Here is a 23,974-nt window from a genome sequence, read left to right on the forward strand (position 1 = left end):
ATCACTCACCACTGTGAGGTAAAGTCCACAAAATCGGCAGAAAACTTATCGGCCGGCAGCTGTGGCGACGGCTCCTCCACCACCTGTTTGAGTTGCTGGAAAGGAGTTCCCCAGGAGTCGTAAGGAAACCGCAGGATGGCGAGTTCAATCTGAAAGACGGGAGGAGAGAATGACATCACTGATGACATCACAGACGGCGTCGACATAAGAGAACAAAAGGGATTTATTACATGTAGACAGTTTCTGTGTCACCATCTGTAATAATGATCTGTACGGGCAGAATGTATCCAGGTATGTACGGGCACAATGTATCCAGGTATGTACGGGCAGAATGTATCCAGGTATTCACGGGCAGAATGTATCCAGGTATGCACAGGCAGAATGTATCCAGGTATGCACGGGCAGAATGTATCCAGGTATGCACGGGCAGAATGTATCCAGGTATGCACGGGCAGAATGTATCCAGGTATGCACGGGCAGAATGTATCCAGGTATGTACGGGCAGAATGTATCCAGGTATGTACGGGCAGAATGTATCCAGGTATGTACGGGCAGAATGTATCCAGGTATGTATGGGCAGAATGTATCCAGGTATGCACGGGCAGAATGTATCCAGGTATGCACAGGCAGAATGTATCCAGGTATGCACAGGCAGAATGTATCCAGGTATGCACGGGCAGAATGTATCCAGGTATGCACGGGCAGAATGTATCCAGGTATGCACGGGCAGAATGTATCCAGGTATGTACGGGCAGAATGTATCCAGGTATGTACGGGCAGAATGTATCCAGGTATGCACGGGCAGAATGTATCCAGGTATGCACGGGCAGAATGTATCCAGGTATGTATGGGCAGAATGTATCCAGGTATGCACGGGCAGAATGTATCCAGGTATGTACGGGCAGAATGTATCCAGGTATGTACGGGCAGAATGTATCCAGGTATGCACGGGCAGAATGTATCCAGGTATGTACGGGCAGAATGTATCCAGGTATGTACGGGCAGAATGTATCCAGGTATGTACGGGCAGAATGTATCCAGGTATGTACGGGCAGAATGTATCCAGGTATGTACGGGCAGAATGTATCCAGGTATGTACGGGCAGAATGTATCCTGGTATGTATGGGCAGAATGTATCCTGGTATGTATGGGCAGAATGTATCCTGGTATGTATGGGCAGAATGTATCCTGGTATGTATGGGCAGAATGTATCCAGGTATGCACGGGCAGAATGTATGCATGCAATGCATCTATGTAGGAATAGAATGTGTGTATAGAATATATGTATAACATGTAACTGTGTACACACAGAATGTATGTACGTAATGTACATTTATGTATGTAGGAGTAGAATGCATGTATGTATAGAATGCATGTATGTATGTAATGTTCATATATTTATGTATGATTATAATCTATGTAGGTATCTTATGCAGAGAATATATCTGTATGCACAGAATGTATGTATGTAATGTGTATCTATGAATGTATGAATAGAGTATATGTATAGAATATATCTATGTATGCACAGAGTGTATGTACGCATATCTATATAGGATTAGAATGTATGTATCTATACATGCATAGACCATATCTGTAAGCACAGAATGGATGTACGTAATGAACATAACCCTATGTATAGAATGCATGTATGTAATGTATGTATATCTATGAAGGCGTAGAATGTATGTATGCATGTGTCTTTGCATGTATAGAATGTATGTATGTAATGTTCGTATAATATATGAATAGAACGTATTCATGTAAACAATGTATCTATGCATGCACAGAGTATGAATATACTGTGTGTATATACATGTGTAATGTATGAATATCTGTGTATGATTAGAGTGCATGCAGAGAATATATATATCTGTGTATGCACAGAACGGATGTACGTACTGTACGTAATTCCATGTATGTATTGAATTCATCTGTAAAGAGTCTAAAAGGTGAAATCATCAGAACTGCAGACTAGGACGCGGGTGATCCGCTGTGGGAAAATGTTAGACTCTGCTGCCACCATGTGGTGAGAAATGGCAGCTGTGAAGTGCGCTCCCTAAACTACCCTTATTACCAAGCAAAAACCAAGTTTAACCTCTTCACGACTGCCATATAGCTATATACATCCTATGTGCACACGCCTCCTGCAGAAACAACGTTTATAAACATCGTGACAGTTTCCAACTTCATGCAGCTATATCTATGGAACCCCGGCACCTAGAAACACAGGATAATCCCCCTTCAATACGATGGCTGGGCTGTATATGGAGGCTTCACAGCACCAGAGATTTCCACTCTTACAGTTGTAGTAAAAACCTTAGATTTTTATATACATATTTTCAAGATGTCCAATTGCAACTTTAAGGGTGACCCCTCACCTTTCCATAGCAATGCATTAGGCACGGCCCCGTAACACGGGAAAAAGTAGGACACGACCTAGTGAATGGAGCGGTACGGCGCCGTCTGTGCGGCCATTGCCGCCTATGGGGGATATATGTATGGCCGCAAGCTTATGTCCATATATACGTCCCCCATATGATAGTGTGAATGGGGCCTAAGAGTGGATATCTCCAGATCTGTGCAGTGTCCATACACAATCTGTACATCATTAAAGGGGAGCTGGGGTTTGGGAGATATAGGCGTTTGTGCCCCCCTCCAGCCAGAATGTAGACGCAGCTGCATGCAGAAGTACATGCACCCTCTGTATCTATAGCTGGACTTGGGGAATGGCTGATGGGATGACGCTGTACTTATCTATAACATTTTTGTAAAAGTTTATACCGTTTTACTACTTATTAAAAAAATCTTGCATTTGAAAAATGCCCAAAAAAATCTTATTTTTTCACATTTGTAGTCAATCATCTGCAAATTTTATAAAAGAAAAAAAATGTAACTGTAAGGCGCACCATCAATAAATGCCTACTAAAGCATCTAGGTTCACATATAATGCGCACTGGACTATAAGGCGCACCTGATTATAAGGATGAATGACCAGCAGGTGGCAGACCTGTGCACAGTTCAAGGCAGCTGTTGTCTGTAAGTACGGTTCATATATAAGGTGCACTGGAGTATAAGGCGCACCTGATTATAAGGATGAATGACCAGCAGGTGGCAGACCAGTGCATAGTTCAAGGCAGCTGTTGTCTGTAAGTACGGTTCATATATAAGGTGCACTGGACTATAAGGCACACCTTTGATTTCTGAGAAAATCAAAGGATTTTTTGTGCGTCTGAAAAACACGGTAATAAACTTTCCAATCGAGTTAAAGTCTCGCATTTGATGAATCAAAAAAATACGAAGTAAAAATAGTTTTGATAAGTAAATCTTTTCCAAAAGCGCAAAAGGGAACCGCAAAATTGTGACCTGGAAGTTCAGGTACCGATGACCCCCCCCCATAACGAAGGGGTTAATGTGTTTTCAGTGTCCCATAAAAGTAATTTATTCCCTCTCATGTAGATAGGGGGGAGGAGTTACAGAATTGCTGGGGGTCCGAAAAAATTAAACTCCCCCTGTAACTGGAGGTCCCAAAATTTGAACATGGAAGATTCCATCCATAGAACAGGGGATAATCTTTTAACCCCTTTAAAGTGATGGTATCCTCCGAACCGTGATGAACTTTTTATCACCGGCAGTGACCACAGCGCTGTCATTGCAGACACGGGGACACGAAATGTAGTCAAGAGAACGGTGAACTACACCATGTCCCCCCGACACTTACCATAGTGATCCCCAGACTCCAGATGTCAGACTTGACGCTGTACCCCTTCTGATTCAGCTCCGGGTTTATCCTTTCAGGCTGTATTTATGGGAGAGAAAGGCGCATTACTATATAGCACCAACATATTCTGCAGCGCTGTACAAAGGTAAGTCACCACGGACCTGAAAGCGACTATGAATTTACAGATCTGCCTGAGACATAACTAGATGCAGAGTTATCTGGGAGCATTGTGTAGCGGCAGGACACAGGTGCCCCCGTGTGGCCATGCCCGGTACTACAGTCACACCCAGGTGATTCATTTCTTAATCTTACGATTTAGGGTACAAAAACGACTCACGGCCATGTAGGGTTTGCAACCGGCGTCCATGGTTTTGGCTACGGAGTCAACTAAGTATCCGCTGATTCCAAAATCGCACATCTTCACCTGGCCCTGCTTGTTGATGAGAACATTGGAGGGTTTCACGTCTGCGAAATCAAAAGGAGGAGATATCGTTCAGGAAAGACGTAAAGCTTGTAGACATCGTGTCCACATGACAACACTTCCTGGCAGTGCTGTGACCAGTCTAGGCAATCTAAAGGACTATCAAATCTGGAGGGATTTTGTTTGTATGGCACAAGACTAGGAACCAAAATTAACCCCCAAAAGAGGAACTAAATTAACCCTATCCCGCATTGATGACCTACCAAATAGAAAACCCCTTTAAATTTTAGGTACTTGGGCTATGCATTAGATGGGACAGGTTAACACTGGTCGTCGGTAACACTTGAAACCAGTCATCTGTGGATCAACAAGACATACCTGGACGCCCCATGTACACGGCAGCAGGGTCACTTACCTCTATGGATGACAGACAGCTTACTATGTAGATGTTCTAACGCTCTAACAATCTGTCACAAAAAAACAAACAAAAAACACAAATATGAGGGAACAAAAAATCAGAACATGCAATGATATGTAGGTGGGCATTGTGTATTAAATGGAGACCGTCAGCAGGTAGGACTGTGTAGAGTGCAGCCAATGTTTGATATTGGCCCTGGAGAGATGTGTAATCAGAACTTAGTCATTAGTAGCAGCAGGACTGTGATATATGGATCTATATTCCCCTTGGGAGTGTCCAAGGACAGCATAATCATACTGCTAAACTTTAAAGGGGTATTCCTACAATGACAAGATAAATATACTCAGGATTAAAAAAAATTACATTCCCTAATTCACTGTTATTAACAAAAATACAGCATTTCACAGATAAAAGTCCAACCAGTCTCTATCAGTCCTGGTGTATACAATTTTAATTGCCCCTGGATACGACCGTAAATCTTCTGACTATGGTCGGTTCTTTTCATGAATAGCTTCTCCTATCTGCACACTGCGACACCCTCTACCTTCTGCCACTCCCATTACAAGACCAGCTGAATCACAGGCACTTCCTGCCAACAAGCAGCAAGCAGAGACTTACTCTACAAGCTACAGACAGATAAGCTCTTTAAAGCAGAGCTGACTTTGTGTCTTATTGATAAGGTAAGTTAGCAGAGCCAAGAATGTCATTATGCTTTATATCCATTTCATGGATCTCATCTCCAATCTGTCTCATCTCTCTTTCTGTGTGTCAGATACTAGTACAATGTTCAGAAGCTAAATAAAAGTGTATATAAACCCTGTAACATCATAAACTAAGCACACTGTCAGCACAAAGCATCCCATAGCACTAGAGGAATCATGAAGTGTCTGCTTAGAGAGTCCCCGCTCACACTCTGGAATGATAGGAGCTAAAACAGCAACAAAACCGAGTAAAAGAGTAAAGTAAGGGGTTAACAATGATCTTTATTGTGTAAACATCACTAGGGGATTAAAATTTGAGGGGCCGCATCAGTAACCAGCCCCCTAGATGCACCAACAACCACACTGCGGTACAAGTGTGAAGAATTGTGAGGACAGAACTTGAAATTTCTCCAATCCTGGAATAAAAATCCATTTTCACAGTCCTGCTGCTACTAACATAAAAAAATATATGATTGCAGATCTATGCAGGGACACTAACACAGTCAGCAACCTCACTGCCGAGAAGGTTTGTAGTCAACACAAACAGACAGCAGACTTTCAGGCCACTTACAGAAACTGCTATTTTGCCCAGGATATCTTCTGGGATTGTCAAGCCTTTGTCTATCACGTTCTTGTAGAATTTGTCCAGTGATGTGTCCATGAGTTCCATGCAGATCCAAACATCTCCCTGCAAAATAGATACAAAAATGAATTATCCAAAACCTCAAAAACTGTGCGGATCAGCTATGATCTGGTGGAAAAGCTGGCAAGAAGCGATTAGTTTCCCTGCAGCGCCACCTCAGGTGACATGAAGTATTACACTGTATACATTTTAGCAAGGGATTGTCTGTGTTATGCAGGACAGGACAGAGGTCATAAAGAGCGACTTTCACGATAACCCACATCGGATTACAGAGCCCCACCCCCTGAGCCTGCGCCACAGACTATAGGGCAGTATATAATGTGTGGCCGATCTGGTGTTACATTCTGCACACACCTCAGACCTATAGAGGAGCCATCACTATAAAATTACATAGGAAAGAGTTTCCTCATAAAAGAAACTTTCCAAAGTGACAAATTACACGAGGAATAAACAACTAGAGAGAGCAGCAACCACATATATGACTGCACACAAGTATAAAAAAATTACCAGACCAGTTGTGGTGCACAGTTGGCAGTATTATAGCAGTTATATTCTTGTACATACGGAGCAGTATTATAGTCGTTATATTCTTGTACATAGGGGCAGTATTATAGTCGTTATATTCTTGTACATAGGGGGCAGTATTATAGTAGTTATATTCTGGTACATAGGGGGCAGTATTATAGTAGTTATATTCTTGTACATAGGGAGCAGTATTATAGTAGTTATATTCTTGTACATAGGGGGCAGTATTATAGTAGTTATATTCTTGTACATAGGGAGCAGTATTATAGTAGTTATATTCTTGTACATAGGGAGCAGTATTATAGTAGTTATATTCTTGTACATAGGGGGCAGTATTATAGTAGTTACATTCCTGTACATAGGGGGCAGTATTATAGTAGTTATATTCCTGTACATAGGGGGCAGTATTATAGTAGTTATATTCTTGTACATAGGGGGCAGTATTATAGTAGTTATATTCTTGTACATAGGGAGCAGTATTATAGTAGTTATATTCTTGTACATAGGGGGCAGTATTATAGTAGTTATATTCCTGTACATAGGGAGCAGTATTATAGTAGTTATATTCCTGTACATAGGGGGCAGTATTATAGTATTTATATTCCTGTACATAGGGGGCAGTATTATAGTAGTTATATTCCTGTACATAGGGGGCAGTATTATAGTATTTATATTCCTGTACATAGGGGGCAGTATTATAGTAGTTATATTCTTGTACATAGGGTCAGTATTATAGTAGTTATATTCTTGTACATAGGGGGCAGTATTATAGTAGTTATATTCTTGTACATAGGGGGCAGTATTATAGTAGTTATATTCCTGTACATAGGGGGCAGTATTATAGAAGTTAAATTCCTGTACATAGGGGGCAGTATTATAGTAGTTATATTCTTGTACATAGGGGGCAGTATTATAGTAGTTATATTCTTGTACATAGGGGGCAGTATTATAGTAGTTATATTCCTGTACATAGGGGGCAGTATTATAGTATTTATATTCCTGTACATAGGGGGCAGTATTATAGTAGTTATATTCCTGTACATAGGGGGCAGTATTATAGTATTTATATTCCTGTACATAGGGGGCAGTATTATAGTAGTTATATTCTTGTACATAGGGTCAGTATTATAGTAGTTATATTCTTGTACATAGGGGGCAGTATTATAGTAGTTATATTCTTGTACATAGGGGGCAGTATTATAGTAGTTATATTCCTGTACATAGGTGGCAGTATTATAGAAGTTATATTCCTGTACATAGGGGGCAGTATTATAGTAGTTATATTCTTGTACATAGGGGGCAGTATTATAGTAGTTAAATTCCTGTACATAGGGGGCAGTATTATAGTAGTTATATTCTTGTACATAGGGGGCAGTATTATAGTAGTTATATTCTTGTACATAGGGGGCAGTATTATAGTAGTTATATTCTTGTACATAGGGGGCAGTATTATAGTAGTTATATTCTTGTACATAGGGGGCAGTATTATAGTAGTTATATTTCTGTACATAGGGGGCAGTATTATAGTAGTTATATTCCTGTACATAGGGGGCAGTATTATAGAAGTTATATTCCTGTACATAGGGGGCAGTATTATAGTAGTTATATTCTTGTACATAGGGGGCAGTATTATAGTAGTTAAATTCCTGTACATAGGGGGCAGTATTATAGTAGTTATATTCTTGTACATAGGGGGCAGTATTATAGTAGTTATATTCTTGTACATAGGGGGCAGTATTATAGTAGTTATATTCTTGTACATAGGGGGCAGTATTATAGTAGTTATATTCTTGTACATAGGGGGCAGTATTATAGTAGTTATATTCTTGTACATAGGGGACAGTATTATAGTAGTTATATTCCTGTACATAGGGGACAGTATTATAGGAGTTATATTCTTGTACATAGGGTCAGTATTATAGTAGTTATATTCTTGTACATAGGGGGCAGTATTATAGTAGTTATATTCTTGTACATAGGGTCAGTATTATAGTAGTTATATTCTTGTACATAGGGGGCAGTATTATAGTAGTTATATTCTTGTACATAGGGGGCAGTATTATAGTAGTTATATTCCTGTACATAGGGGGCAGTATTATAGTAGTTATATTCTTGTACATAGGGGCAATATTATAGTAGTTATATTCTTGTACATAGGGGGCAGTATTATAGTAGTTATATTCCTGTACATAGGGGGCAGTATTATAGTAGTTATATTCTTGTACATAGGGGGCAGTATTATAGTAGTTATATTCCTGTACATAGGGGGCAGTATTATAGTAGTTATATTCCTGTACATAGGGGGCAGTATTATAGTAGTTATATTCTTGTACATAGGGGGCAGTATTATAGTAGTTATATTCTTGTACATAGGGGGCAGTATTATAGTAGTTATATTCTTGTACATAGGGGGCAGTATTATAGTAGTTTGTGCTCTGTTTGTAAAAAAAAAAAAAAAAAGAGAAGTTCGACAGAAAGTGAAATGACTTTATAACCACAAACCATCTTTACTATGGTATTAGTTATCACTTCTCAGTCCCTATGTCTTGTGGACGCTTGTACATTGCTCTGCAGGAAGAAGCTCCTTTTAGAAGTTATTTAGAAATAATATTTTTTCCCATGTGGCTTCAGTTTCATTCCTTATATTGATAAGTCCCGGCTGGAATCGCTGTCGATTTCTCATGATGGTCTGAGCTCCTGTTCAGTTCTATAAATCCCATGAAATGCGGTATAAATACCTCTCTAAATAACGCTCCATAAAACGTGACGGTGAAGTCGCAGTCTACCGTGCGCATAGATATATCCAGATCCATCAGAAGTCGCTTCTGTTCCTGGCTGTTCACGGTCGCCCGGATGCGCTGCACAGGAGGAAACAAACTTAGATTGGGAACAGGTTCACAGCAAATCAATCTTAAAGGGATTTTCTAGGCCCAAACTATTAATTACACAGGTTTCACGTTTTATTTAGGGAAATTCTCCATTGCTTTGCATAGAAAGTCATGGAGGCCTAATGTACACACAGAGAAGGTTATAAGAGAAGGGGAAACGTCAAGTCACTTATTTACCCAAGGAATAAATTTACTGCCCCCCATTAAAATAAAGGGAAGAAGATTTTGGAGGTTTTCTTTTATTAATGAAGTTTGCAATGATCTCGCTATATGTATGTATATGTATGCACTTGTGTGTGTGTAAGGTTGCCAGGTAACCTCGTAGGCCCAGACACTGGCCAGGCCTAATGGGTGTACAAAGATGGCCGCCATGTTATTAGGCTCCTGGTTTCCTTAACAACCAATTGGGTCCCCGCACTAGAGGTGTAGTGATCCAATTGTGGCTTTGATCCGTCTTCAATGTTAAACAGTAATACCCAGAAATAATCTCGCTCCTGGGCGCACACAGCCTAAATGACAACCATGAACTTCTATTGATCTGCACTAAGGTTTTAATAACCAAGCCTCTAACGACCATACAATTCCCACGCACACTTAGAGGGGACACTGGAGGTGTGTACTTTTTGTGTGGACAGGAAGGGTTCAACAGGGCAGCCATGTATACCCTTTCAATGGGGAGGCTTATAGTTGTGATTGTGACAAATAATAAGACTAAAGATGGGCCAGCTGCATACGAAAGTGCTCAGCTGGTGGAAATGAAACCCATATGCTGGTAAGATCAGAAATACTAAACATAGGATGGGAGTCCTTGCATCGTATAGAAATCTGATGCTAGGACTCCCTGTCTGCTGGCCAAACTGCAGCTTATTAACAGCAGTGTATTCCTCGCTTAAAGGGACAGGAGAAATGAATTGTAACATCTGCACCAGAATCCATTAAAAATAAGCGATAAAGTGCACCTTGCACGTGCAGATTCACCACAGGTTACACCTGGATTTAACGGTGTGCAATTACCCATGGAACTGCCAGTTATGCAATTCCCTAGCACAAAGATATAAAGTGAAATTTCCGCTTCTTACCTTTACCGCCATGATCAGCTCACTGGGGACGTGACGCATCTTCTCCACCACGCCATAGGCCCCTCGGCCCAGCTCTTCGATGGGTAATAAGTCATCTGCTTTTACCTCGTAGTTCTACGGACAAGATAATGAGAGAAGATTATAATCACGGACTGCCCTCTATATGAGTAATAGGACTGTAATAAGAGGCCATCTGCAGGCACAGCGCCGCGGTTCTCCGTGCTGGCTGAGTAGCGAGTCCGCAGTGCTGTGGCGATTATGTGCCATGGACAGCTGCCAAAAGGGTCATTCCCATCGGCATGGCGCCTCCTTCCCTCGCAGGCCAGCTGAGAATGTGCTGCGTAATTACAAATCTCTTGACACGCAGCGTCATCGCACGCAGCTCCTGGAATGGCCTTAAATTAACTTTCTACGGCCGGGCCACCTCCGCGCCAGGGCAATCGCTTCTCTCCGACAGCACATAAAAGTTTAGAGCAGCCATTTGCACGTAAGCTTCCTACGGCACGGAGCAGCCGGGGTTTACTTTAAGTCACAGCCGCGTCTCCGTCATAAGGCTCAGCCCGTCGAGGGGGGGGGGGGGGGGATTGTGCGTATTTTGGCAGCCCCATGGATAAACGGGAACACAATGTTCCATTCTTATGTCAGGGGCATATGTGAAGTGACAGGTACACAGAATCGTACTTAAAATAAAGAGCAGTTCATTCGACGCTAACTTTAAAAAGTTTCCAGTGACTCCGCCGCCCGCCTTGTGTAAACTCAGCAGGTTTCCTTCAGCCGACAGACGGGATTAGGAGGGAACATAGCACAAGCCTCCGCTGGTTACATGAGCCGCTGAGGATATTACTGTGACGCTCGTTTAAAAAAAAAAAAAAAAAAGTCACATCAAGCAATTGCTTAAATTGCAATTCCAGAATAAAAAAAGTTGCTAACAGCTAATCAGTTAAGTAAACTGCAGAGTCAACCTTAAAGGGGATCGGGTTGCAATGTTCACCATGCAATACTGCAGCCAGTGCTGCGTATTGTGTCTGGAACTTTGTATAAGCACAACTTGGTGTATGTTGTTAGTAGCAGCTGCACTGTGAAATATGGATTTAAATTGCTAGATTGTAGCTTGTTTAAGTGCACTTGGGGTGTGTCCTCACACTGCTGTGCTCTGTACAGCCAGTGATCGGTACTGTCCCAAGAGAGGTGTGGAATTATACCTTTGATTAAAGGGGTTGTCTGAGTTTTGAAAAAAAAATTATATGTGGCCGGGAGCGGGCTGCTTAAAACAATAAAGATGTACTTACCTTCCGGTGCCCTCCGGTATCCAGCGCTGCTGTTGCTCCGGTCCGGGCGCCATGTAAACAAACATGGGCGCCGGAGCAGCGCTGCATTCAGCTTCCGGCCGTGGCCGGGTACGCCTATCCGTCCCTATACACAGCATTGTGTATGGGGGCCGGAAGGTTGTCGGGTCCGGCCGGAAGCTGAATGCAGCGCTGCTCCGGCGGCCATGTTTGTTTACATGGCCCCCGGACCGGAGCGACAGCAGCGCTGGATACGGGAGGGCACTGGGAGGTAAGTACAGCTTTATTGTTTTAGGCAGCCCGCTCCCGGCCACATATAGTTTTTTTTTCAAAACTCGGACAACCCCTTTAAGATGTCAGTACGAGCAGGACTGTGAAATTTGGATTGAAATTCCAAGATTGTAGCTTCTCCAAGTGCACTGAGGGCGTGTAATCACACTGCTGAGCTCTATACAACCAGTGTTGTAAAATGTGTCCTGCTGTGCTCTAAGCTCTGGTCTAGAGCCCCTCCCCTACGCTCTGTGTAAATGGTGAAGCACGCTTCTAGTGAGCACTGCAGCAGTTTCTCAGAGCAGAGAAATCGGGATTCATTAATCTTGATTATATCTCTGCATGCTGTCAGTGAATGCAAGTAAATGCCGAATCCAATAACAGCAAAAAAGCTCTACTGTACTAATGGTCTGTTTCAATGTATCAACAAAACTTAAGTGTACTCTGAGCCAGACGCCATACTGTTTAGACCAGAGCATTAGGCCGGAGGAACACCTGGACTTTTAAATACAACTGAGGAAGTCCCAAAGTGGAAGTCAACAATTGAAAAAACCTAAAGCGCCTCCCCCTACCCTCTCCATAGACTTCGCACTGAGCTCCTGTGAAGGAATTGGACAGGGATTTCGAAGTAAAGGTCATTTTGCCAGGAACGAAGGAGCAGGAGAGGAGCCAAGTAAGTGAAGTAAGAAGCAAGTTACTGACAATTTCAGGAGGATTTTTATGGGCAACGGATGATCGGATCATGTAATAAGAATGAAAGGGGTGCGGCTCAGATTTGCTTTATGGAGAAGGTAGTGGCAGATGTTAGTAACCTGTCAGTCAGAAGGGAGTCGAGTTTAATTTCAGGAGAGAGATTAAAAAAAATAATAAATAGATGTCAGCAAAAAAAACAAAAAAAAAATGTAAGCTATTTTTTTGAAAATAATACATCTATATAATATTTTTTTAAACTATTATTCATTCAAACTAAGACCGTATACTAGAAACAAGGGACAGAAACGGCAAGATTCAACGCTAAAAATTTTAAGGAATTCCACCTGACAGGACGGTTGATGGGGGCTTAGCCAGAGGACATAATCTGGCAGAAGTGGCCTCATGCATCACAATCAAGTTACAACAGAGAACCAGATATCTGCACTATGTGGGCGACCGGAAGGACGCGCGGTGGGATCTACCTCGGCTTCCCACAATACACCTGGGTAGAATATATACAATGACAGGTAACAGATCAATGCATCGCCTGCAAGACATGTTGGAACCTGAAATCAACACCCGGCACTATCCCTGGAGCATCACAAATGGGACAAAATAGTACAATATGGATATTTATATAAAAAAAATATACACCTACCTTGTCTCCGATCAGGAGGTGTGCTTTTGAGTCCAAGTCACGTGGTGGCCTAAAATGATGGAACGACATATACAGCATGATATCCCAATACATGGTGCTGCGGGTCAGATATTATGGCAAGATTATACCCCATCAACATTCCCCTCGGGTCACTGGTCCGTATACTAAGGGTATGTGGTGGTCTTACTGGTCAGTGGTCTAGAACCAAAGGCTCCGCGTGGTCTTACTTGTCAGTAGTCTGCAACCTTAGGCTCCTGGTGGTCTTACTTATTAGTGGTTTGCTACCCAAGGCTCCTGGTGGTCTTACACGTCAGTGGTCTGCAACCGAAGGCTCATGGTGGCGTCACTGATCAGTAGTATGAAGCCCAAGGTTCCTGGTGGTGTTACTGGTCAGTGGTGTGCAATCTAATGAAATATTGGTGGTCTTACAGGTCAGTGGTCTGTATCCCAAGACTGCGGGTGGTCTTACTGACCAGTTGTGTGCTACCTAAGGGACTTGTTGAACCTTATGCTCTTAGTGGTCTTACAGGTCAGTTGTGTGCAACTCAAGGCTCCTGGTGGTCTTACTGGTCTGCAACCTAAGGCACTTGTTGACATTACTGGTCAGTAGTATTGAACCTTATGCTCTTGGTAGTCTTACTGGTCAATAGCCTCCATCGTAAGCCTCTTGGTGGTCTTAGTGGTCAGTAGTTTGCATGCTAGAGCTCTTGGTGGTCCTACTGGCTTGTGGTGTGCAACCTAAGCCTCTTGGTAGTCTTACTGGTGAGTGACCAGCAACCTTAGTCTCTTGGTAGTGTTACAGGTCAGTGGTCAACAACCTAAAGCTCTTAGTGGTCTTACTGAACAGTAGTGGGCATCCTGAGGTTCTTGGTGGTCTTACTGGTCAGTAGTGGGCATCCTGAGGTTCTTGGTGGTCTTACTGGTCAGTAGTGGGCATCCTGAGGTTCTTGGTGGTCTTACTGGTCAGTAGTGGGCATCCTGAGGCTCTTGGTGGTCTTACTGGTCAGTAGTGGGCATCCTGAGGCTCTTGGTGGTCTTACTGGTCAGTAGTGGGCATCCTGAGGCTCTTGGTGGTCTTACTGGTCAGTAGTGGGCATCCTGAGGCTCTTGGTGGTCTTACTGGTCAGTAGTGGGCATCCTGAGGCTCTTGGTTGTCCTACTGGTCAGTATCCTGTATTTTTTGGCTCTTGGTGGTCCTACTTCCTTGTGGTATGCAACCTAAGTCTCTTGTTGGAGTTGCAGGTCAGTGGTCGACAACCTAAGTCTCTTGTTGGAGTTGCAGGTCAGTGGTCGACAACCTAAGTCTCTTGTTGGAGTTGCAGGTCAGCGGTCGACAACCTAAGGCTCTTGGTGGTCTTACTGGTCAGTGGTTCTGTAACACAGCCATTTTGTTTCAGATGTTGAGGTCAGTTTTGAATTCGGAGGAACACCTCAAAACCTGGTCCAATAAACATTGGCCAAAGTCATGCAGCAAGACCCTGGCTATCAGCTGAAATAGTTGACAGAGCCGCTTATATCATGGACTCCTACTGAATAGATTTCTGCATTAATGGACCATCCTATGATTTAAATTTGGGATCTCAGCCTAGGATGGGACAGGAGGGGCTTAATGTAGCGCTCACTTTACAACTCGCACACGTTTGATGAAACCCATAAAATATTCATTGGTAAAGCGATGTCAGAAAGAGCCAGCGGCAGGGGGCAGGAGCGAGGCGCGGACAGTCGGCTCAGCTCCATTCCGTCAGCAGCTGGAATGTCAGGAATGTAACAGCTGGGGATTCTTTCTGCTGCAGCTCAAGTGTGATGTCAGCTCCGCAGCACCGCTGATACTCGAGGAAGTCCCTACAGCCGGATCCTAGCGAGCTGCGGGCAGATAACAGCGAGAACAGGCACAGACCCCAACACACAACATGGCACTGCTATATATTATCCCATATTATCCCATGTATTATCCGTATGCCATACATAAGGACGGCAAGTCTTGCATCGTGCTCTGCTATTGCATGCTCAGGCACCGTAGTCTGCGTAGTCTGAGAGGGAGGGGGGGTGGTTGGGTTGGACCACCATAAATTGTTTTTTTTTTTTTAACTTTCTGAATACATCATATTCAGCCCTACAGAATATGATGACGCCATATAAAGAATATTATTATAACTATATATTATAAATAATTGTGTTACAATTCCTTAATATTAGAGACAAGTAGACCTGAAGTGTCCGTTCGGGATCGTCCCGCGCGACACGGACATATACAAACAGCCAATCTGTCAAATCGACATTCCCAGCAATTAGCCGATGCTATGATTGGCTTGGGGTGTCCCTCTCCTTACGTAGAACCAAATTTTATTTTCTGGGTGTAGAGTTCTGATATGGGTCGTGTTCAGTATCTTCTTTAATAGGCCGAAATTTAAAGTTGGCTACTAAGAGCAGCTACTGCTCTGGAGGAACTAATACTTCCAAATATTATGCAGCCAAAGTTGTATTAAGACCGGTGTAATGCATCATTTCTCCTGTGGTGGCGCTGTAGGGAAACTGTACAGTTATGGGAACCTCCAGCGATCAGTGATCGGCACACAAAATGGGATTAAAGACATAAAAACAGAATATATAGTAAAGATTTGCAGCCTTACGTGGGTGGAGAGGGTTCCGGTTCCGTAAAGATTGGGAGTTTAGGCAACTTTGGGTTTCTCCTCTTCCCTAAAATGTAAAAGAAAAAAAAAAAAAAAAAGGTTAAAAATAAAAAAAATAAAAATATAACCACATGTAAAAAATAAATAATACTAATAAAAAGAGGTAAAAGGAAACGTAAAGAAGCCATGAAAACTCGGAGCGCACATGACAATGGAGGAGACTTCTTACACATTGCTGAATGGCTGATCATGTGTGGGAGAGGCCCCGACTATAGAAAGACAATGAGCATTAGGTCACCATTACTCATCGCTCCCGGTGTGACCCGACCTCACTCCACTATAGGGAGCGTGATGGAAAACCATGGCTGTGCTCTCAGGGAAACAGCGCCCCCACTGTCTACAGGTTGTGTCTGGTACTACAGCTCAGCCCCACTAATGCCAGCTGCAAACAGAGCGCCTGTTCTCTTTTTACATCTAGCAACACAGGAAACTGTAACAAGGTGCTGGCGACGGATCCAACATCCTATTCATGGTTCTCTATTAAGAACCAAGTGTCCAATAATGAATTGCTTGCCTGTGAAGCAGGATAACCCCACTACTGTACAGGCTGTTAGGAGAACCCGTCACCAGCTTTTACACCACTAAACTACTCACCCCCCTTAGGTGGGGATGTAAAAGTGGTTTCTAGAATTCCCTCTTTTGTAATAAATATCGCTGAGAGGAGTCAATTTTTACATGGATTGAGTCACGCTGAGAAGCTGAAAGGGGAGAACTTCAGATACAAAAATGTGCAGTTTTATAGCACCCAGAAACACACTTCTGGTGTCATATTAAAGACAAGGACCTCCATTTTCATATAACAGAGGATTGTGGTTCCAATTCCTGCCTATATCTCCAGTTATGTAGATGGCAGAACCACAAGCCTGATTCTCATCTGTGATATGATATGAAATCTGTGATATTACACAATAAGCATGGCTCTAGGTACTATAAAACCAAAGACGGGGGCATCTCAAGTGACTCCCTGCAGCCTCTAAACTTGACACATCACAGGCAAAAATGACTCATTTTCATATGACTTTGAAGGAGTATTTTTAACATAATTTTAAATTTTACCATAAGAGTGAATTCTAGAGAACAGAAATTTCATAACCTACCCGAGGATGATGGTAGTTTAGTTGGGTAAAACCTGGTGGTAGTTTTGACCTGGTCTTTGGAGAGATGTGTATTCATACCTTTATGTAGAATGTGGGGACCCCCTTGCAATAACAAAACAGAGGTTCCTTCTATTCTCATGTATGGCCCATTCATTTATTTATACCATTTTTGAGAAGGTGCGTGGGACCCCCTATAACTGGGACCCACAGTTACCCCCACCGTAAGTTACCTGTTATCCATAGTAGACTTTAAATAACCGAAAATAGTTTTCTCTGAATAAAACCTTAAAGGGGTTATCCATAGTATACAAAAACCTCCACCGTGTATTCAGATTCCCCCTAAGGGACCAGGAGGCAGTGCCTTTACACTGTCCTACAGTGACCAGGCCACATGGTCCCACTGTTCCTCATTGTATCACTTGACCAGGATTCATTGGATCGGCTGGGGCGGAGGCCACGTGATCCAGTGACATTGTAAGGTAGTGTAAACACACTGCTTTCTGGTCCCTCGATGAATTACTTTAAAAGAGCAGCAGCCACTAAAGGGGATTCCAGGACTTTTGCCCTTATTAAAAAGGGGTCAGAAAGTTTTAACAAGACAGAAAGATGATCACTGCAATCCCAGCCCAAAATGGAACCCACAACAGCAGGTCATCGAAAGATAGACCCTTTTAGTTACAGTATGATACAAACATACAACTTTTAGGTATCCGCTTGCTGTCAGTGAACGATATTGCTCTTGTTCACATACAGAGGCTGAAAAACCTGTCCGGATTGCAACAATGTATCAGAGCAATTGTCATTCTTTAAGAGGAATTTGGCTTTTGTGAGGTTCAAACTCCATTTGGAAGGTGACAGCAAGCAGAGATTTTAAAAATAAGTAACTGAGCAAACATTCCGGAAGCTGATTACGTTTCCCCTTTAAGATTGATCTGTCCAGATTGTAAACTCGATGCCCTGGATTGTGTAGAACCAGAGTATAACACAGCAGCCCATAGTGGGGCAGGCGGAAAACAAAAATACACTCAAGGGTTAAATTAGTGGCAACACAAGGCAGATCCTATATATAACCTTCCAACTGAGCTCAGGGTCCTCTACCTAAATCGTCTTTATGTGGAGGAGCAGACAGCCCACCAGCTACTTTAACCCCTTCAAGATGATCACGGTGCAAATTTTAAAAGGGCATGTCCACCTTCACAGAACATTTCCCAGCATATTAATATAATATACAAACCACGTGACAACAACTTTACTTATTATCTACTGTTCCCCAGTTACAGAACGTCTGCCAAATGTTGTTGGAAACTGTCAACAAGCGTACGATCAGGTAATGCCCAGTAATCAGTGTACAATTTTTGTGAAAATTGTTTCAGCTAATAGTGAGCGCACCAGCAGCAGAATAGTGAGTGCAGCTCTGGGGTATAATACAGGATGTAACTCAGGATCAGTACAGGATAAGTAATGTCATGTATGTACAGTGACTGCACCAGCAGCAGAATAGTGAGTGCAGCTCTGGGGTATAATACAGGATGTAACTCAGGATCAGTACAGGATAAGTAATGTCATGTATGTACACAGTGACTGCACCAGCAGCAGAATAGTGAGTGCAGCTCTGGGGTATAATACAGTATGTTACTCAGGATCAGTACAGGATAAGTAATGTCATGTATGTACACAGTGACTGCACCAGCAGCAGAATAGTGAGTGCAGCTCTGGGGTATAATACAGGATGTAACTCAGGATCAGTACAGGATAAGTAATGTCATGTATGTACACAGTGACTGCACCAGCAGCAGAATAGTGAGTGCAGCTCTGGAGTATAATACAGGATGTAACTCAGGATCAGTACAGGATAAATAATGTCATGTATGTACACAGTGACTGCACCAGCAGCAGAATAGTGAGTGCAGCTCTGGGGTATAATACAGGATGTAACTCAGGATCAGTACAGGATAAGTAATGTCATGTATGTACACAGTGACTGCACCAGCAGCAGAATAGTGAGTGCAGCTCTGGAGTATAATACAGGATGTAACTCAGGATCAGTACTGGATAAGTAATGTCATGTATGTACACAGTGACTGCACCACCAGCAGAATAGTGAGTGCAGCTCTGGAGTATAATACAGGATGTAACTCAGGATCAGTACAGGATAAGTAATGTCATGTATGTACACAGTGACTGCACCAGCAGCAGAATAGTGAGTGCAGCTCTGGGGTATAATACAGAATGTAACTCAGGATCAGTACAGGATAAGTAATGTCATGTATGTACACAGTGACTGCACCAGCAGCAGAATAGTGAGTGCAGCTCTGGAGTATAATACAGGATGTAACTCAGGATCAGTACAGGATAAGTAATGTCATGTATGTACACAGTGACTGCACCAGCAGCAGAATAGTGAGTGCAGCTCTGGGGTATAATACAGAATGTAACTCAGGATCAGTACAGGATAAGTAATGTCATGTATGTACACAGTGACTGCACCAGCAGCAGAATAGTGAGTGCAGCTCTGGAGTATAATACAGGATGTAACTCAGGATCAGTACAGGATAAGTAATGTCATGTATGTACACAGTGACTGCACCAGCAGCAGAATAGTGAGTGCAGCTCTGCAGTATAATACAGGATGTAACTCAGGATCAGTACAGGATAAGTAATGTCATGTATGTACACAGTGACTGCACCAGCAGCAGAATAGTGAGTGCAGCTCTGGGGTATAATACAGGATGTAACTCAGGATCAGTACAGGATAAGTAATGTCATGTATGTACACAGTGACTGCACCAGCAGCAGAATAGTGAGTGCAGCCCTGGAGTATAATACAGGATGTAACTAAGGATCAGTACAGGATAAGTAATGTCATGTATGTACACAGTGACTGCACCAGGAGCAGAATAGTGAGTGCAGCTCTGGAGTATAATACAGGATGTAACTCAGGATCAGTACAGGATAAGTAATGTCATGTATGTACACAGTGACTGCACCAGCAGCAGAATAGTGAGTGCAGCCCTGGAGTATAATACAGGATGTAACTCAGGATCAGTACAGGATAAGTAATGTCATGTATGTACACAGTGACTGCACCAGCAGCAGAATAGTGAGTGCAGCTCTGGGGTATAATGCAGGATGTAACTCAGGATCAGTACAGGATAAGTAATGTCATGTATGTACACAGTGACTGCACCAGCAGCAGAATAGTGAGTGCAGCTCTGGAGTATAATACAGGATGTAACTCAGGATCAGTACAGGATAAGTAATGTCATGTATGTACACAGTGACTGCACCAGCAGCAGAATAGTGAGTGCAGCTCTGGGGTATAATACAGGATGTAACTCATGATCAGTACAGGATAAGTAATGTCATGTATGTACACAGTGACTGCACCAGCAGCAGAATAGTGAGTGCAGCTCTGGAGTATAATACAGGATGTAACTCAGGATCAGTACAGGATAAGTAATGTCATGTATGTACACAGTGACTGCACCAGCAGCAGAATAGTGAGTGCAGCTCTGGGGTATAATACAGGATGTAACTAAGGATCAGTACAGGATAAGTAATGTCATGTATGTACACAGTGACTGCACCAGGAGCAGAATAGTGAGTGCAGCTCTGGGGTATAATACAGGATGTAACTCATGATCAGTACAGGATAAGTAATGTCATGTATGTACACAGTGACTGCACCAGCAGCAGAATAGTGAGTGCAGCTCTGGAGTATAATACAGGATGTAACTCAGGATCAGTACAGGATAAGTAATGTCATGTATGTACACAGTGACTGCACCAGCAGCAGAATAGTGAGTGCAGCTCTGGGGTATAATACAGGATGTAACTCAGGATCAGTACAGGATAAGTAATGTCATATATGTACACAGTGACTGCACCAGCAGCAGAATAGTGAGTGCAGCTCTGGAGTATAATACAGGATGTAACTCAGGATCAGTACAGGATAAGTAATGTCATGTATGTACACAGTGACTGCACCAGGAGCAGAATAGTGAGTGCAGCTCTGGGGTATAATCCAGGATGTAACTCAGGATCAGTACAGGATAAGTAATGTCATGTATGTACACAGTGACTGCACCAGCAGCAGAATAGTGAGTGCAGCTCTGGAGTATAATACAGGATGTAACTCAGGATCAGTACAGGATAAGTAATGTCATGTATGTACACAGTGACTGCACCAGCAGCAGAATAGTGAGTGCAGCCCTGGAGTATAATACAGGATGTAACTCAGGATCAGTACAGGATAAGTAATGTCATGTATGTACACAGTGACTGCACCAGCAGCAGAATAGTGAGTGCAGCTCTGGGGTATAATACAGGATGTAACTCAGGATCAGTACAGGATAAGTAATGTCATATATGTACACAGTGACTGCACCAGCAGCAGAATAGTGAGTGCAGCTCTGGGGTATAATACAGGATGTAACTCAGGATCAGTACAGGATAAGTAATGTCATGTATGTACACAGTGACTGCACCAGCAGCAGAATAGTGAGTGCAGCCCTGGAGTATAATACAGGATATAACTCAGGATCAGTACAGGATAAGTAATGTCATGTATGTACACAGTGACTCCACCAGCAGCAGAATAGTGAGTGCAGCTCTGGGGTATAATACAGGATGTAACTCAGGATTAGTTACTCATTTCATGCAGATTCTAACTATGTGGATCATACAAGTGGACACACCCTTTAAATAATGCCCATAATGGAGATGAAGGGGAGCGGGTTTGATGTGCCGTATAACCACCGCGCTTATGCACACAGCACGGACAGTTCACCCCACAGACTCACCCACTCCTTTGCTGGCGGGTGCCTTCTTCACGTGACCAGGGGCTGTGTAACAAATTAAAGGAACACCTACATATGAAAAGTGTTCAACTCGCTTTCAAAAACATTGGAAAAAAATAAATAAATAAAAAATCGTCATTTAGTACCAAACTTGGGGACAGACCTCTATAGAACAATAAAAAAGGGCCCAGTATCAACCGTACACAGTGTCCACAACCGAAAAAAAAGTCATTGCTGGAAGATGCGTCGGCTACACTTCCAGCTCCGTAGACTGATGGACCTTTATGAAGAAACTTCACAGTTTCCGAGCCATCAAGTCCTTTACAGTCACCGAACAAGCAGGTAGTGCCGCGTGATTTCAACATTTAAGTCTTTAACAAACCTATTCCAAATTTATGTGAAAAAGAGCAGAGAAGAGTCAGATTTTGCCTGAAAAGGGTCAAGTCAGCTGCAGAATGAGAGCAATTTGCTTTTGGTGCCATTTAAAGATAAGAATCTCATCTTTCAAACCACACCAGACTTGTGGTTCAATGAGCTACATAACTATAGTAGGGAAGTAAGGTGTCTCCTTGTGGAAACTTTGCCAATGAAAGCCACCTTGTAGGCCTATGGAGACTTATAGCCATTGACGCTAGGGGATTCTGGGGAAATATGCAAATACGTTTTCCCCTAGTGGTGCATCAATGGCTATAAGTCTCCACATGGCTACAAGGCAGTCTCCAGAAGTGACCCTTACACTCCAACCCTGTTCCCTACACTGTACTGAAGAGATGCAACCACATCATAACAGTGCCGTCAACATCTGGACTAGATATACCAGTTTGGTGTTAATCCTGCAGCACGTCATTAGGCTTCCTGTAAGTCATGCCTGATGAAAAGGCGTGGTTTCCCTTATCCCATCCTGGAATACTTATTTGCATATTTTCCCAACAAAACTAGAGACCGTGAAATACATAGATGGAAATGTGAGCTCTGTATAAAGATCCAGTTCCTACCTATTTCTTTGTCTGTAGATCCCAGAACCACAAGCCTTGTGTAACCTGAAAGGAGAGATTCTTATCTCTAATATGACACTAGCAAAGGACTTTCTGGGTCCTACGGAACCACAGATACGCCGCCTCTAAACTTGAATCATCACAGCCGAAAATTGGCGCTTCTCTGCTCATTTTCATGCGACTTTGGAGGATTTTCTATAGATAAACGGATGAGATTTCACCTGCAAGAGGGAATTCTAGGACAATTGTAGGACAATTCTGGGACAATTGTAGGACATTCCATACCCGGTGGAGGCTTATAGGTTAACAAGGGAAAATCTGGTGAAGATATGTACATAGATCAATAAAAAAAAATTAAAATCAGTGATCGCTCGCTAGAATCTACTTCCTGTTCTGGACGTCACAGCCAATCACTGATCGGCTTGGGTCACAAAGCAGAGTTTGATGCAGGAAACGAGTCAATATTTGACGACATGGAGGTTTGGCCCAGTAAACCCACCATTCAATGTTACCCTCTATCAGGATACAGGATAGAAAACAAAAATAATGAACTGTGGGGGTCCAACTGTGTCATGAGAACGGAAGTCCCATAGGAGGAAATCTGCCATCACAATCCATCCTGATAAAGCAGGGACATTACTCATAGATCCAGGCACCGGGACTGTGGTAATATTCTTATATTTGTCATTCATGGCCTCCTTCCTACTAAAAATCAACTTTAACAATTATTCAAATGAGTCAGAAGGGCTCTGGGAGGGTGTTAACAGAGCCCCTCCTTGCTGCAGCTTCACAGGACGTTACACTATCACACCCTGCCTGATGTAGGTGCAGTACCGCATCCAGATTTGCCCAGTCTGGGCCTACTTACATAATGGTGGGTGCCCGCAGCAGAGAGATCCCAGTTACACGTGTCCATGAAGAGACAATCAAAGAGAAAGACGCAGCAGCATTCTGGAGTGATCCAGTAAATCAAGTGTTCTGCTCACTCATCAGAAATTAACTGTTTGTAATGAAATACATATTAGAAACCTCCTATATATCGCCCCATTTACACACCTGCACCCCTCAAACTATTATAAACTGTGTTTAC

At 42.8% G+C, this 23,974-nt stretch overlaps 1 protein-coding gene across 1 annotated transcript in view; it reads right to left on the minus strand.

Annotated features, from left to right (window-relative positions):
* MAP2K6 (mitogen-activated protein kinase kinase 6) overlaps positions 1–23,974 on the minus strand; it is a 37,365-nt gene that overhangs the window by 5,985 nt on the left and 7,406 nt on the right. Inside the window, exons 2-10 of the mRNA XM_072112567.1 lie at positions 15,934–16,000; positions 13,304–13,352; positions 10,397–10,510; positions 9,168–9,287; positions 5,833–5,949; positions 4,558–4,609; positions 4,059–4,186; positions 3,722–3,799; positions 10–149 (exon numbers count right to left, since the gene is read on the minus strand). Coding sequence (XP_071968668.1) covers positions 10–149; positions 3,722–3,799; positions 4,059–4,186; positions 4,558–4,609; positions 5,833–5,949; positions 9,168–9,287; positions 10,397–10,510; positions 13,304–13,352; positions 15,934–16,000 — 865 coding nt within the window. The remainder of the gene's footprint in view (positions 1–9; positions 150–3,721; positions 3,800–4,058; positions 4,187–4,557; positions 4,610–5,832; positions 5,950–9,167; positions 9,288–10,396; positions 10,511–13,303; positions 13,353–15,933; positions 16,001–23,974) is intronic.

This window comes from Engystomops pustulosus, chromosome 6, assembly GCF_040894005.1.
Source record: "Engystomops pustulosus chromosome 6, aEngPut4.maternal, whole genome shotgun sequence".
In the NCBI taxonomy this organism is placed as follows: Eukaryota; Metazoa; Chordata; class Amphibia; order Anura; family Leptodactylidae; genus Engystomops; species Engystomops pustulosus.